Below are 15,307 nucleotides of genomic sequence, written 5' to 3' on the forward strand. Positions count from 1 at the left end.
CTAAGTGGCATTGCCCGGAAGATATAGAGCTCCGACAAAAGCAACTTGAAGCGAAACATTTTTATCAATGTATAAATGGTTTGAGACCAGAGTTTGAAAGCACCAAATATACACTTCTTTATATAGGGAACAGTGTTATTAAAAACATGCCTCAAGGCACAAAAAGTGTGCCTCGCCTCAAGGCGAGGGGCTTTAAGCCTTGAGGCACATGTACAAAGCGCAAAAGCCCCGAGGCATGTGCCTCATACGCCTCGAGGCGCGCCTCATGCTGAGGCGTACACGCCTTAAGTTTTCGTGGTCAAATGAGGGTCAAAGCCCTCATTTGACCACAAAATAGGGTTTCGGCTAGGTTAAAAAGCAATTTTAACCTAGTTCCTCCTTGACGCACGCTCTCCCTCTCCTCTCCCACTCGCTTTCCCTCTCTTCACGCTCTTCCTTCGCCATCGTCACCACCACTTCCACCGCTGCGCCCGCTCGCTCTCCCTCTCCCGGAGGTCAGGTATGCTCTTTTCCACTGTTGGGATGAATTGATATCTGAATTATTTTGCTTGTGATTCTCGTGATTAATGTATCTATGAAAGTTGAATTGAAAATGGTAGCTAACCATATTGTCAAGTATGTGTTAGTCAGCTTTTCTACTTGCTGAGTTTAAACTCTATAGAGACACTTTATTTTCTTAAATTTCTGTAACTGCTAAGCTGGATGATAGCCTTGGATGAGATTCAACCCTGAGAACCTGGGTTAAAGATAGTGCGACTGCCGGAAGCTATCACATGAAGCCCTAAAGATTATGTAGTTACTCATATGCTTATTTCGGTTGAGTTATTATTTTATTTTTTTCCTTTGTGAAATTTCTGACGTAAGTTTTTCTGTTTATGATTTCAATTCAAGAAGTTACCTGTCAATGTGTGATTTCACTGACTGTGCACTCCAGGATGTTCAATAAGAACCTTCAAAATTTGACACGGTCCTTATTGAACACTGATTTATATTCCATAAATCACCTTTCCGTTTTCATTAATATATGAGTAAAACATGACACGGTCCAGAATATATATATATATATATATATATATATATATATATATATATATATATATATATGTCTTGTTTAAAGTGGGGATGTCAATAGTTCGAATATGGGGTCAGATACCAACCGCATCTGTAATAGGTATGATTATATGTTTTATAATCAGAGACAAAGTCATTAATTTTCTGTTATCATGAAAGTAGAATTGGCTGCCCACCAGAAAGTACATCCGGCTCGCTGGGACAAAAAATCAGGTGCAATCACATTCACTGCATGATAGGCACCAGAAAGTACACCAAGTTATTTAATTAGTTTTAAATTTATATATGTTGATTCTTATTGAATATGAATATAATTTTTTGTGTTAATATATATTTTCTTATATGTATTTTTGCAGTTGAACAATGGAAAAAGATGTAAGATGGGATCATGAAGTTAAAGTTTCAAATTCCATTAAAGATCTCAAACTCATAGAACATGTAATTTGCAATTACTATCATAAACTGACTACATGAGGCATCTATAGGTTAAAGCATCACTTAGCTGACACAAAACATGGTGTACGCATGTGCGAAACGGTTCCACCAGACGTGAAAAGATTTTTTCAGAATCATCTAAAGGATTAGAAGCAAAAGAAACAAGAAAAAGAACAAAACAAGTTGGATATCGGGAGGAGTGTTTATTTTGGATCATTAACAGGCGATAATGTTAACAAAGAAACCAGTGGATCACGTAGTGATGCAAAAACAAGCACAGGTGGTCCTATGGACCTCTTTGTGAACAAAGAATCACAACAAACCACAATAAACACTGCTTTCAAAAGGGATGAAAGAAAAAATGTATGTCGTGCCATTAGTAGATTTTTTTATGCAAATGCCTTATCATTTAATCTTCGCAACAATCCATATTTTGGTGCAATGGTGAAAGCTATTGCAAATTATGGGCGAGGGTTCAAACTGCCTTCTTATCACGAGATTAGAACCTGGATTTTGAAGGACGAAGTAGATTGTACTCACAAAAATTTAAAAGAGTTCAAAAAGGAATGGCCAAAGGTTTGTTGCAGTATTATGGCAGATGGTTGGACAAATGAAAAAGGAAGAAACTTAATTAATTTTCTTGTGAACAGCTCATCTGGGATAGTATTTTTGAAGTTCGTTGACATCGACAACATAAAAAAAAAACTAATGCAAATTTGTATAAATTGTTTGAAAAAGTTGTTAAAGAAGTTGGTGAAAGTAATGTGGTGCAATGCACCAAATTATGTGGCAACTGGGAATATGTTAACAGTAGAAAAAACATGTTTTTGGACACCATGTGTGACGCATTGCTTGGATATTATGTTAGAAGATATTGGAAATATATCAATTTTTAAAGATACAGTGGAAAAGGCAAAAAAATTGTAAGATATATCTATAGTCATGCATGGGTATTAAATTTGATGAGAAAGTTAAAGAGCTTCTACGTTCAGCGGTCACTCGTTTTGCTACAACATATCTCACGCTTCATAATATTGGATGTTATAAGAAAGAGTTGAAGTCAATGTTTTTGTCTTCAAATTTTAGATCATGCTAAGAACATTTTTTAAATTGTTCTTAATGATCATAAGTTTTGGGTTACTATATCATATGCAATTAAAGTTACACTGTCACTCGTGAAAATGTTGCGATTAGTAGATGCAGATGAGCCTGCTATGGGATTTTTGTACGAGGCAATGGATAGAGCAAAGGAGGAAATTGCTTCAAACCTTTACAAGGTTGAAAAAAAAGATAAACCTATTTGGGATATCATTGATAGACGATGGGACTTGCAACTTCATAAGCTTTTGCATGCAAAGCTGCCTATTATTTAAATCATCATTTTCATTATGCTGACAATTTCAACCCGGGTGGAGAAGTTATGAGTGGCTTTTATGATTGTGTTGAAAATTGGTTTCTGATGCAAATGTTCGGTTGAAAATTACAACACAAATCAATGCATTTAAAAAGACAAAGGGGTTGTTTGGTAGAGAGGCAGTTGTTACAACAAGAAATTTAAAAAGTCATGGTAAGTTTGCAATTATATTGTTATTTATTAATATTTTTTATGTTTTTGTTAATTATGACATTCTTAATGTTTTTATCAAATTTTTATTGTTTTATTTGAATGCAGCTGACTTATAGAGTTCATTTGGGCACGAAAATCCTGAGTTGATGAATTTTGCAATTTGAATTCTAAGTTTGACGTGCAGTGCATCGGGCTATGAGAGAAATTGAAGTACTTTCTCATTGGTTTGTGATTTTGTATTTTATTTTTGGAATACATTTTTATAAGTACAATTATCTTATAATTGATTATCAATGATTTGAAATTATAGGTGCATACAAAACGAAGGAATAGACTTGAAAAAGAGAAGATGAATGCATTGGTTTTTGTAATGTACAATAGAAAATTAAGAGAGAGAAATATGAGGAGAGCTACCAAAGACCCTATATGTCTAGATCATATAGACTCAGACGATGAGTAGATTGTGGAGAAAGAAGATCCAGTGTTGTCTAGTGATCCCAATTGGTTGGAGGATTCATGGTTGGATCTGAACTTCGACATAAATGCCATTGAGCATGTGCCTATTGAAAAAGTCACTTCACCTCATGATTCACAAAATGGTTCTAGGCAAGACAGGTCTTCAAGAGATCGAGGTAAAGTTATATTCCTTTTACCTTGCTATAAATATAAATGTATTTTTTAATTACACAAAATAAGTATTTAATACATGATTTTTTATTAAAGGAAAAAGAAAAGCAAAAGAAGTGATCGAGGATGTGGAGGAAGCAAGTGCAGACGATGAAGAGTCAGAGAATGAAGATGAAGGAGAACCTATTTATATGGATTCCTTAGATGATGACATTGAAGACTTAAATATTGATGATGACGAGACACAAGAAGAGCCTAGGCCCTAATTCATATCATAGAGATATGGCCATTTATATGTTTTTTTGGGTCTTTCATTTGTAATTGTGAATATTAACACTATTATTTTGAAGAGTTTTAGACAAATATATTAACATTTGGTTGTTAATGCTAACATTCATTTTCTAATTATGACATGATATTGTTAATGTTAATATGCATTTCGTTGTTAATGCTAATTTTTTATTGAATGAATGCTCATATTTTATTTTTTGGATACTTACATAGATCAAGTTGTTGCATTAATGTTACTTTTACATGTTTATCTCATATTCTTTCAGTATTTATTTGAGATTTTTTATTTCTTGTTGGTTGTTGCTTCATCAATAAAGCATTTTTTATTTATTTATAATTTTAGATATTTTTTATAGTTTTTTTAAGTTAAAAAAATTGAGGCTTACGTTTTACGCCTCGCCTCAGATTTTGGTGGAACGCCTCGCTACGCCTCAACGCTTTTCACAATCCTGATAGGGAAAATTCCTTCTATTGTTGACACTGTAGAAGAATTGAGTATGGAAGAGAATAGGCTAAGAGGGCATCCTTGGAAAAATGAAGACGACTTTGTTTTAGCCCTCTCTAGACCGAAAAACTACATGCATCCTTACAAACCATCTCATTGAAAACAAATAAATGAAGTTGACAACAAACCATATTGAAAACAAGGCAGGCAATGAGTATGGCAAGAAAAAGATTATTTATTACAATTATCATGGGTCGGGACATACCAAACCTCAATGTCCTAGATTTAGAAAAAGGAAAGAAAAAGAATATGGCTTCGGTTGGTTTGTCTCAAGAACCGAGTGATTTGAACAAATCTCATGATACACCTGTATCTATGTGAGGTGGAGATTCTTCAACCTCTTCCTAAAGGAGTATCTTCCTTAAATGGAGTATCGACTAGAACCGTGATTTCTTCCTTCTCCGATCCCGGTAAAACCCCTTGGCTTCTTGACTCTGGTGCTTCGTTTCATATGACCCGAATCAAAATATTTTATCTCAATGTCATACCAACTCAAGCGTATCAAATGTTTTCACAACCGATGGTACATCTCTTAAAATAAAAGGAAATGAAAATTTTGAAAATACTTTACAAAATTCTAAAAGATTTATTCTTCCAAAAGTAAGGTATATCCATAAATTAAATTTAAATCTCTTGTCAGTTTCTCAAATATCTAACTATGGATGTAAAGTCTTCTTTTCTAATGGTTGTTGGGGAAGTTGATTGGGAAAGGCCATAGAGAAGGAGGCCTCTACTACATGGATTTTTTGAAAATACCTAAGGATACCCTTTGTTGCAACGTTCAAAAAATTGGCTTGGATTTATGACACAAACGACTTGGGCATCCTAATGTATCCAAAAAATTTCAAATCTGAAAAAATTTTGTAACTTTGAAAGTTTTAAATGTAAAGACAGTATCATTGGCAAAATAAAGAGATTACCATTTCATGAAAGAACTTTTATTTCATCTAGACCGCTTGAGTTAATACATTCGGATGTCTGAGGGCCAACACCAATTATATCAAAGGGTGGATATACATAATATATGATTTTTGTTGATGATTTCATCAGGCATACTTGGATCTACTTCATTAAGCATAAGTCTAAAGTCTTTTCTTATTTTCAAATATTTTACAACTTAATCAAAAATAAGCTTAAAATGACATTTCTATTTTTTGCATTGATTCAGGGGTAGAATACTTATCAAAAGAATTTAAAGATTATTTGAATTTACATGGCATCACACATCAAAAGTCTTGTCCTCACACACCACAACAAAATTGTTTGACTGAATGAAAACACATAAACATCATAAAAACAACTAGAACTTTGTTGATTGAAAGTCAAGTACCAAAGGATTTTTGGGCTGATGCAGCCCTAACTCCCTAATCGCCACATAACTCATTAATAGAATCTAATCTTCTTCTCTGCAAAATATAATACCAATTGAAAAACTTTTAAAATCAGCTCCTGATTACTCTAGATTGAGAGTTTTTGGATGCAAATGTTTTATTTCCACTAACAAAAATGATAAGCTCTCCCCTCGGGTTGTTCCCTGTGCCTTTTTAGGTTATGCAAATAATCAAAAACGTTATTAATGCTTTGATCCCAAAAAGTAAAAAACTACATGATTCAAGAAATGTGTCCCTTTTAGAAAAGGAAAGTTTTTTTTACTCTGAAAAGATTAAAGTAGTTGACTACTTATTCTTATTTGATTTGATTTCAAGTCATGAAAAATGTAATTATGAACGTGACCTTGATAGTGGTCATGATGAATGTAATCTTGATAATGGTCATGATGATATAATTACCGAAGAGCAAACCCATAGAAACAAAAACTATTTACAATATTCTAGGCGTAGGGACCTTAATCAACCATGTGCACTAGAGAAATATATTGAACACCCTCAAGTATAAACCATAAGATCATCTAGGATTTCTAACCACCTAAACAATTTGTATCGTATGACTTTTTCTCCAAAATACAAGGCATTCATTGCATTAATTCATTCATATGTAGAACCTTCAACCTATACTCAAGCTAAAGAACATTCTGAATGGGTAGAAGCCATGAGAATAGAGTTAAAAGCTTTGGAAAAGGCTAATAGTTGGATCATTCAAAATATTCCATAAGAAAAGAAACCTATAGGTTGTAGGTGGGTATACAAGATTGAAACAAAAAGCGATGAAACTCTTGAAAGATATAAAGGCAGATTAGTTGCCATGACATGTTCTCAAGAATATGGCATAGATTAAAAAACCTTGGCTCCAGTCGCTAGAATGACCATTGTTAGAACTCTAGTAGCCTTGGCATATGTTAGAAAATGGCTTATATTTCAAATTAATGTCAAAAATGTTTTTCTTAATGAAAAATTAGCTGAAAAAATTAATATGAAAGCACTACCTGTTATAAATACTTCTAAGGGTAAAGCTCTTCGTCTGGAAAAGGCTCTTTATGATCTTAAACAAGACCCAAAGGCTTTGTATGACCGGTTTAGTTGAGTTATGCTTGATATTGGATTTAGAACTTGTTTGACTGACATTGCATTGTTTGTTAAGATTTCTAATACGGGTATTATCATTCTTCTAACCTATGTGGAAGACATGATCATCATTGGAGGAGACAAATAGAGAGTTGAAAATATTAAAAAACTCTTCAAAAAACATTTTGAAATAACTGATTTAGGCTTCTTGAAATACTTCTTAGAAATTGAAGTTTCTTACTCTCCTAAAGGATATTTATTAACTCAGTCTAAATTTGCTTTTGACATTGTCTCCATGTATGGAATCACATATGATAAGAGAGTTGATACCCCTGAGATTGCCAACACCAATATGTGAATTGATGATGGAGAACTTCTTGAAGATCCTAATCCATACATACAGTTATTGGAGCATTTTTTTATCTTTTAATTACTAGACCTGATATATAACACACGTAAACACAGTTAATCAATTTCAGCACGCTCCCATTTCTGTTCACATGGGAGCAGTTTTGCGTATTATTAGATATATCAAAACCTCTCTTTCTCGAGGCCTTTTTTTGATTGCTTCATTTTATTTAGATTTAATTGTTTATACTAATGTCGGTTGTGGAGGGGATCTCAATAACATGAAATCAACCACCGGCTTTTGTGTTTTTTAGGTGAATCTCTAATTTCGTGGTTATGCAAGAAGCATTAGAAAGTTTTGCTTTCATCAACTGAGACTGAATATCGGGTCATGGCAACCACAACGATAGAGATAGTCTGGCTCAGAAGGTTGTTGATTGATATGGGAGTTCAAGTGACAGGAGTCTCCCACATGTGTTGTGACAACAAGAGTCTAATCTACATTGCCAACAATCGTACTTTTTATGAACGTACTAAGCATATTGAAATTGTCTTGGAGAGGAGAATCTACATGGGACCATAGATCTGCCATATGTTATATTAGAATATCACTTAGCAGATTTCTTCACCAAACCTCTCGTAAACCCTGATTCCACTTTCTCGTAGACAAACTTTCAGTTATTGTACCGTAAGTTTGATGGAGAGTGTTAAATTGTATTTATATATATACATTTATATACATATATATATATGTATATATATATTATTGATGTATATATTTTTTTAATTTCTTTATTTTATCTAGTTCATTTAGAACTAGAGTTGGACTAGTCAACACTTTGTTGACTAGTCAAAGGAGTTATTGGACTAGTTCCAACGGCTCTATTTCCAGCCGTTGGAGCTAGTCCAACGACTCTTTTGAGCCCCTATCCTTCTTGCCTTTTGCTTGTATATAAATAAGGGTGTTTCCCCTCTCTTGTATGACAATGCTTCTTACATAGTGGGGAATAAAAGAATATTTATTTTAGCCCTCTTGTGAAATGCCCCTGACGTGGATTTGGTATTGAGTGTGCCCTTTTGTGGAAACTTGTGCGTGTTCTTTTAAATCTTTGGTCAGCATATCGAGTGTGATTGAAAGATTTTTGTTTCTTTACAGAAGCAGGTGTTGCTATAGCCCACTCAAAATGATGTATAATTCAGCTGAATAAAAAAAATATTTTTGACAATACATGGCATCCCTACCTTTCCTATAACTTTAGGTAATCTTTATTCTCCATAGACTTTCTTTCTATAAGCCTCTCACTTTTTCTTACAATTTACTTTTGTACATTATCAAGCAGTGGTAAGTCCAAAGTGCTTGATGTTTCAGTTGATGGCACTGAAATAAAATTGGTCCATAGTAACAGTCTATATGAGGAAACAATTTTCAATAGAACTTCACAATGAGACTCCCTTCAGGAAAAACTTTGAGGTAAAATTAAATATGTACATAGAAATTAAACATAGAATCCCATTATCAAGCTTGGACATTGTATATTTGAAAAATATAAGGTTAACCAAAAAAATAAAACAATCCAATGGGGCAATTTTATAAATGAAACCAAGAGACTGTATCTCAGTAAGCCATTCTGGATGTCAGCTTGACATATAAAGTATCTGCATTAGGAAATTTTATGGTTTCACTGGAAAACTGATAAGGATAACAGAACTTACCTCCACCAGGCAGAAGTTGCTCAACTCTGGCAACAATATGTTTTCCATATGTATACTTCTTTAAGGCATGTACATGCACCTTTATACGGTCAAGCAGTACCTCCCTCTGTTGATCACTACATATTTCAAGGATCTTCTGGACAACATAGTTTGCAAATTGATCCTTCATCATAGTCTGCAAAAACAACAATACAAAATAAATAGTCCAGCCACCTACTTCTGCAACACAAACTTAAACCACATGTGCATGTGTGTGCATCCCATTTGTACTTTTTACCATCTTAAACAACAAAAACAAGTTCAATGAAATCAGTACAACAAATTTCACAGGAAGTATGAAACTAAAGCAAGTAATGCAGGAACATGCACGGGCGTGGGAATATTGCTATGTTTGGTGGATCAAAACCAAAAAATTCAATTGGTGCCAATCTAAATCAACCAAACAACCTGATTAGAACAACTTCGAAGTAGCTTGTCTTGTTCCATCCAAACTCTGTTTAAACTGATTTTTGTCAAATACAAACTTTTCACAGCAAGGGCTTTCTGAACACGTATGTTTAATGTTTTTTTATAGGCAAGCTGGGGTTAGGCAGACCCCCACCAGTTATACAACCATATCATTTGGATTAGAACTTGCAACGTCTCAACACAAGGTGGCGAAATTGTGAGAATATCAATCTTTCAAATTTATTCAAGCTGAGTCATCCTATGAAATTTAGGAATAACTTAGAGACCTATAGTCTGTAAGTAAAAATAACACAAAAAGAACCAACTTTTCAAATATAATGAGATGTACCGTACTGACCCAAGTCTTACAAAAAAAGTGTGATTAGAATGGTACTAGTAACCTAAAAAATCAGTTCCAACGTTCTATTTACAAACATTTGCCACCGAAAACTCAACAAGGCCAATAAAACAAAAAATCATCATAACAAGAGAGCCAAAAGAAGGCTTCCAGGAGCTCCTCCATATCCTATGAAGCCGCTTCAGAAACTAGAAGCTAACCACTTCTAATGTTCATTTTTCATGTCCTGGGAAGCAAAGTTCCGAAGACATAAGAATCACCCATTCACAAAATAGGCGTTATATCATCATAGAGGCATTAACTTTAGGAGCAAGATAGAAGCAGGATAGAGAAAGAAGGAGAAACAAAATGGGGGGGGGGGGGGGGGATGAAGAGATTATCTACAGTACAGATCCAAAATCTATCATAAGCTATAAAGTAATTACAAAGCTAATATTCTTTTTTTGAAAGAGTAATCACAAAGCTAATATATGTAAAGATATAAGTGTACCAGTAAATTGTTGTTTCCTTCAGTTTGACCAAGAATCTCATCAATCAAAAATTCCCGTTCAGTAGGATCACCATGCTCCAAACACTTCTCAATAACATTTGATGCATATTTATGATGGCTCAGTTGTACAATCTGACCCGCCAATTTGTTAATAATTTTAGTTCTTTCATGCGGTTTTCCCTTCTCCAACACATGCTGCAAGCAGGCAAAAGCAATCAGATTTTAAAGAGAATCAACAACGCTTTTCATTGACTAATATAATTTGATAGGATTATCTGTAAAAGAGTAATTCAAGCAAATATAAGCAAGAACCAATGCTCAAAATGAACCTCTGAAGCTACCACATGCAAAAGTAACAAACCAAAGATAGAACAAGCTTAGTTTGGTTCAGAAGTAACCCCGTCTGATTAGTGGTGGTATTAATTGCAATAGTAGTAGTAGAAAAAAGTAGCAGCATTAGTAATTTGTGCCCTCTAGCCAGATGGACATCACACTGACTAAAACTGGAATTCATAAAAAATGTGACCATTCTCTCCACTTCAACAATGGCAATATTAATGCATCTATTCAATTTGAGGCCCAATAAGGGGAAGGGTATCGAAAAGGTCAAGCTAATCAAGACTAAAACAGGAATTCATAAAAAAATTGACCATCCTCTCTAATAAAACTCAAATCAGGTCTAGGGTTAAGGTATTTCACATGGGGCACAAAGGAGAAGATGAGAGTGAGGCACACAAGTTATCGTGGGCTTGTATTCAATAATGTCAATCATGAGAGGGTATCCTCTCAAGAGTAATAAAGGGGTTGACCCCCCTTGTGTACAAACAAATGAAATTAATGAACTTCCTAAATTACCCCAAAATATTAGGTTATATACATTAGGTCCTAATACTAAAGGGTATTACATTACTTAATGTAAAACAACATAATACATAGACTTCAATACTCCCCTTAAAACTTGGGAGGATGCAAAGGGATCATTCTAAGTTTGGAAAGGAAGGTACCGAAGTTAGAGGGGCAGAGACTTTTTGTAAACACATCTGCAATCTAATTCTTTGAGTTAACATTATCCAAAACTATAATCTCATCTTCATAAGCACTTCTTGTATAATGCCAGTCAATTTCAATATGTTTGGTGCGCTCATGAAACTCGAGATTCTTGGCAATATGAATTACACTCATATTGTCACAATAAACATGAGTCTTCTTTTCACATGAGATTCCTAGTTCATTTAACAACCATCTTATCCAAGTAATCTCAGCGGTGATTTGAGTGATAGCTTTGTATTCTGCTTCTGCAGTAGACAAGGCAACTCTCTGTTGCTTCTTGCCCTTCCATGAAATCAAAGTGCTTCCAAGGAAAATATAGAACCTGTAGTAGAAAGACTGTCTCTAGTAAATCCTCCAAAAACAGCATCACAAAATGATCTCAACTTGATACCAGATGAAGCTGAGAAAAGCATTTCATAATGCATTGAGTCTCTTACATACCTAATAATTCTGAGTACAGTTGCCAAATGAAATAGTCTGGGAGCGCTCATAAACTGACTTAACTGTATGAACTGCACGAGTTATATCTGACTTGGATATAGTCAAGTATATAAGGCTTCCAACTAATTGCCTATATACTACTGGATCTTCCGGCTCCACTCCAGCTGTAACCTTCATCTTTAAATTAGTCTCCATGGGAGAATTTACTCTTTTTGAATCATCAATTAATCTTGCTTTCACTACCAAATCTGTAGCATACTTATGTTGAGGCAAGTACAGTCCCCTTGGGAAGTATGCTATTTCAAGTTCACGAAAGTACTTCAAGTGGCCCAAGTCTTTCATTTCAAACATGATAGCCAATTTCTTTTTGGTCTCTTCAACCTTCGTTATGTCATCTCATGTAAGTATCATATCATCAACATAAAGAAGCAATATACATTTCCAAGCGCAGAGGAAGATACCAACAATCCAAGATCATAGTGACTCTTCTCAAAATCGAGTGATCTCACGACCAAACTGAACTTCTCAAACCAAGCTCTAGGTGCTTGTTTGAGTTTATACAGAGCTCAGCGAAGTCTGCAAACTCTACCTTCTAGATCTGAGTATCCTTGTGGTAACTCCATATACACTTCCTCTTGCAAATCTGCATTCAAAACTGCATTCTTGACATCCAACTACCAAAGATCCCACTGCTGACCTGCGGCCACTGCTAGAAGTGTATGAATTGTGGTCATATGAGTCATAGGAGCAAAAGTTTCTGCAAAATCAATTCCAAAATGTTGATTGTACCTCTTAACTACCAATCTGGCGTTATACCTCTCCACTGACCTATCTGCTTTTATTTTTACCGTATACACCCATTTGCTGCCAATGATATTTTTCTTTAAAAGAGGTTTTACTAGTTCTTATGCCTACATTCTTTCAATTGCATTCATTTCATACCATGGCTCTTTTCACTACTTTCCTGTTGCTTCTACATAGGACTCAGACTCAACATAGGAATGGATTAAAACTAAGAAAGCACGATTATAAAGAGCAAAAAACTCATAGGACACAAAACGAGACGGAAGTACAAAAGGTCTAGAACTTTTACATACCTAAGAAGACGCCGAAGAAGAAGATAACTCTAAGTTTTGTTGTTGTCCTGGATCAATTGTCGTAGGAATGAGATCAAGATTGAACCCTTCACTTCCCTGTTTTTCCACTTTATCGTTGATTCTCCATCCTCTCTCTCTCTCACCTTCCCTTTCTTCAAATGAAACAAAAAATGATAAGTGAATATCATTTTTCACCTTTTCTCTATACTGACTAAAGTATAGCACATCCTCCTGAAAAACATGTCTGGATACCCACACTCTCCTTCCAACCGGATCACAACACTTATATCTTTTTTATCCCTAAGCAAAACTAAAAAAACAACATTTGACAGCTTTACGAGATAACTTGTCTCTGTATCTGACAGCTGGCAAAACAAAACATACACAACCAAACACCTTCAACATATTATCATTTAGAACATTTCCATACAATTTCTGAAAAGAGGATATGACTTTAAATATTCCGAAGCACTTGTATCCTTTTTTTCCCTCAGCAAAACTAAAAAAACAATATTTGACAACTTTAAGAGATAACATGTCTCTGTATCTGACAGCTGGCAAAACAAAACATAAACAACCAAACACCTTCAACATATCATCATTTAGAACATTTCCATACAATTTTTGAAAAGAGGATATAACTTTAAATATTCCGAAGGGCATACGATTTATCTGATAAATACTCAGTTGAACTGCATCTGCCCAAACCACTTTGGGTACCTCTCCACCAAACAGAAGAGCTCTTGTTGTTTCCAAGACATACATATTTTTCCTCTTAGCTACACTACTTTGCTCATGAGTGTAAGGAAAGGACTTTTGGTGAACCACAACACTCTCTTGCAGGATTTTTTCAAACACATAACTAATGTAATCACCACCAGAGTCAGTATGCAGAGTTTTGATCTTAGCTGTAAATTGATTTTCAACCATGGCACAAAAGTTCTTAAAGATTTCAAAAGGATCACTTCTATTTTTCATAAAATATATCCATGTAAACCTTGTACAACCATCTATAAAAGTCACAAAATAGGATGATCCTCTTTATGACACAATAGGGGCAAGACCCCATACATCTGAATATACCAAATCAAAAGGACTTTTTGATTCCCTATCACTAGACTTGAATGGCAAAGCATGACTCTTGGCCAATCTACAACTCACATAATCTTTAACATGATTTGACACAACTAGCTTGGATTTTCCAAAACTTCTCGATGACACTAAACTTTTCAACCTAAAGCTGAAAAAATGCCAGTCTCTGATGCCATAAAACAGACTCATCCAAAACTGAAGCTCCATATTCAATTTGAACTTCCTTCTGCTCCCTTATATCAATCCAATCCAGATAGTACATAACTCATTCTCTATGGCCAATCCCAATATTCTTCCCTGACAAGTGATCATGTACAACACAACCAGACATTACAGTTCAGTTTGATAATTTGATCTACGGAAATAAGATTCATAGCAAAAGATGAAACATGATAAACTTGAGAAAGATTGAATTTACTGCCAGGATAAGAGTTACAAGTAATAGAACCTACTTTGGAGACAGACATAAAACAACCATGTGCAGGGACGACAGTAAGCTAAGATAGACTCTTGAGGTGTCATATGGCATGAAGCCCCAAAGTCTATTAGCCAACTAGAGAAGAGACCTGAGAAAGCAATACCATAAGAGGAGACAAAAGCGGCCGAGGAAGAAGGGCCAACAACTAACTGAGCAAAAAACTGCAATTGCTAGATTTGATGTTAAATCTCCTGTTGTACCTGCTCTAATCTCTGAAGTTGCCCAACATCCATCGCTTCACCACCAACTAATGAAGAACCACCTGACCGCTCCTCCTTGGGCATTACACCCTCCCTCTCGGTAGAAGCTACATATGCACCACATTTCTTTTTCCTGAGAATGAGACAGTTCTTCATATGACCAAAGCCCTTACAATAGTGACACTGAATAGAACTAAGCTAATCTCTTCCACCAAATCCCATCTCCCCTCGTTCTCCAGTCCTACCACCTCCTCTTCTATTCAATTTCACTAGGATAATTTGAATCAGATCACTCTTCTCCATTCTTACAACCTCTAACTACAATATCCAGTGCTGCACAAAGACAACAAGCACAACAAGACAAGAGCCAAATAGAGGGAGAGTACGCACAAACTCAACTACTAGTTGATGCAAGCCAAGCACCCCAAAACAAGAAATCAGATCAGATTTTCAAGATGTGTGAAATCTGGTCCGAAAATCATGTTTCACAAAAAAACTTGAAAAGCAGTGTCACGCTCCAATGCTCAAACGCAACCGAAACTCCAATATAGCCTACTAAGGAACACCAAATCAATCTCGCACAACAACTCCACGGTGAAAACACCAAGACTAGACGAGATAACAGCAATACCCAA

The 15,307-nt window shown here is 35.1% G+C and overlaps 1 protein-coding gene across 4 annotated transcripts in view; it reads right to left on the minus strand.

The window, feature by feature from the left end:
• The window catches only part of LOC149837080 (pumilio homolog 5-like), a 119,707-nt gene that overhangs the window by 49,851 nt on the left and 54,549 nt on the right, over nt 1-15,307 (minus strand). For all 4 annotated transcript variants that reach the window (XM_090005806.1, XM_090005804.1, XM_090005805.1 and 1 more), the window contains 2 exons: nt 10,315-10,509; nt 9,020-9,194 (listed from right to left, as the gene is read on the minus strand). In XM_090005806.1, coding sequence (XP_089861932.1) covers nt 9,020-9,194; nt 10,315-10,509 — 370 coding nt within the window. The remainder of the gene's footprint in view (nt 1-9,019; nt 9,195-10,314; nt 10,510-15,307) is intronic.

This window comes from Nuphar pumila, chromosome 5, assembly GCF_984573655.1.
Source record: "Nuphar pumila chromosome 5, dmNupPumi1.hap1.1, whole genome shotgun sequence".
In the NCBI taxonomy this organism is placed as follows: Eukaryota; Viridiplantae; Streptophyta; class Magnoliopsida; order Nymphaeales; family Nymphaeaceae; genus Nuphar; species Nuphar pumila.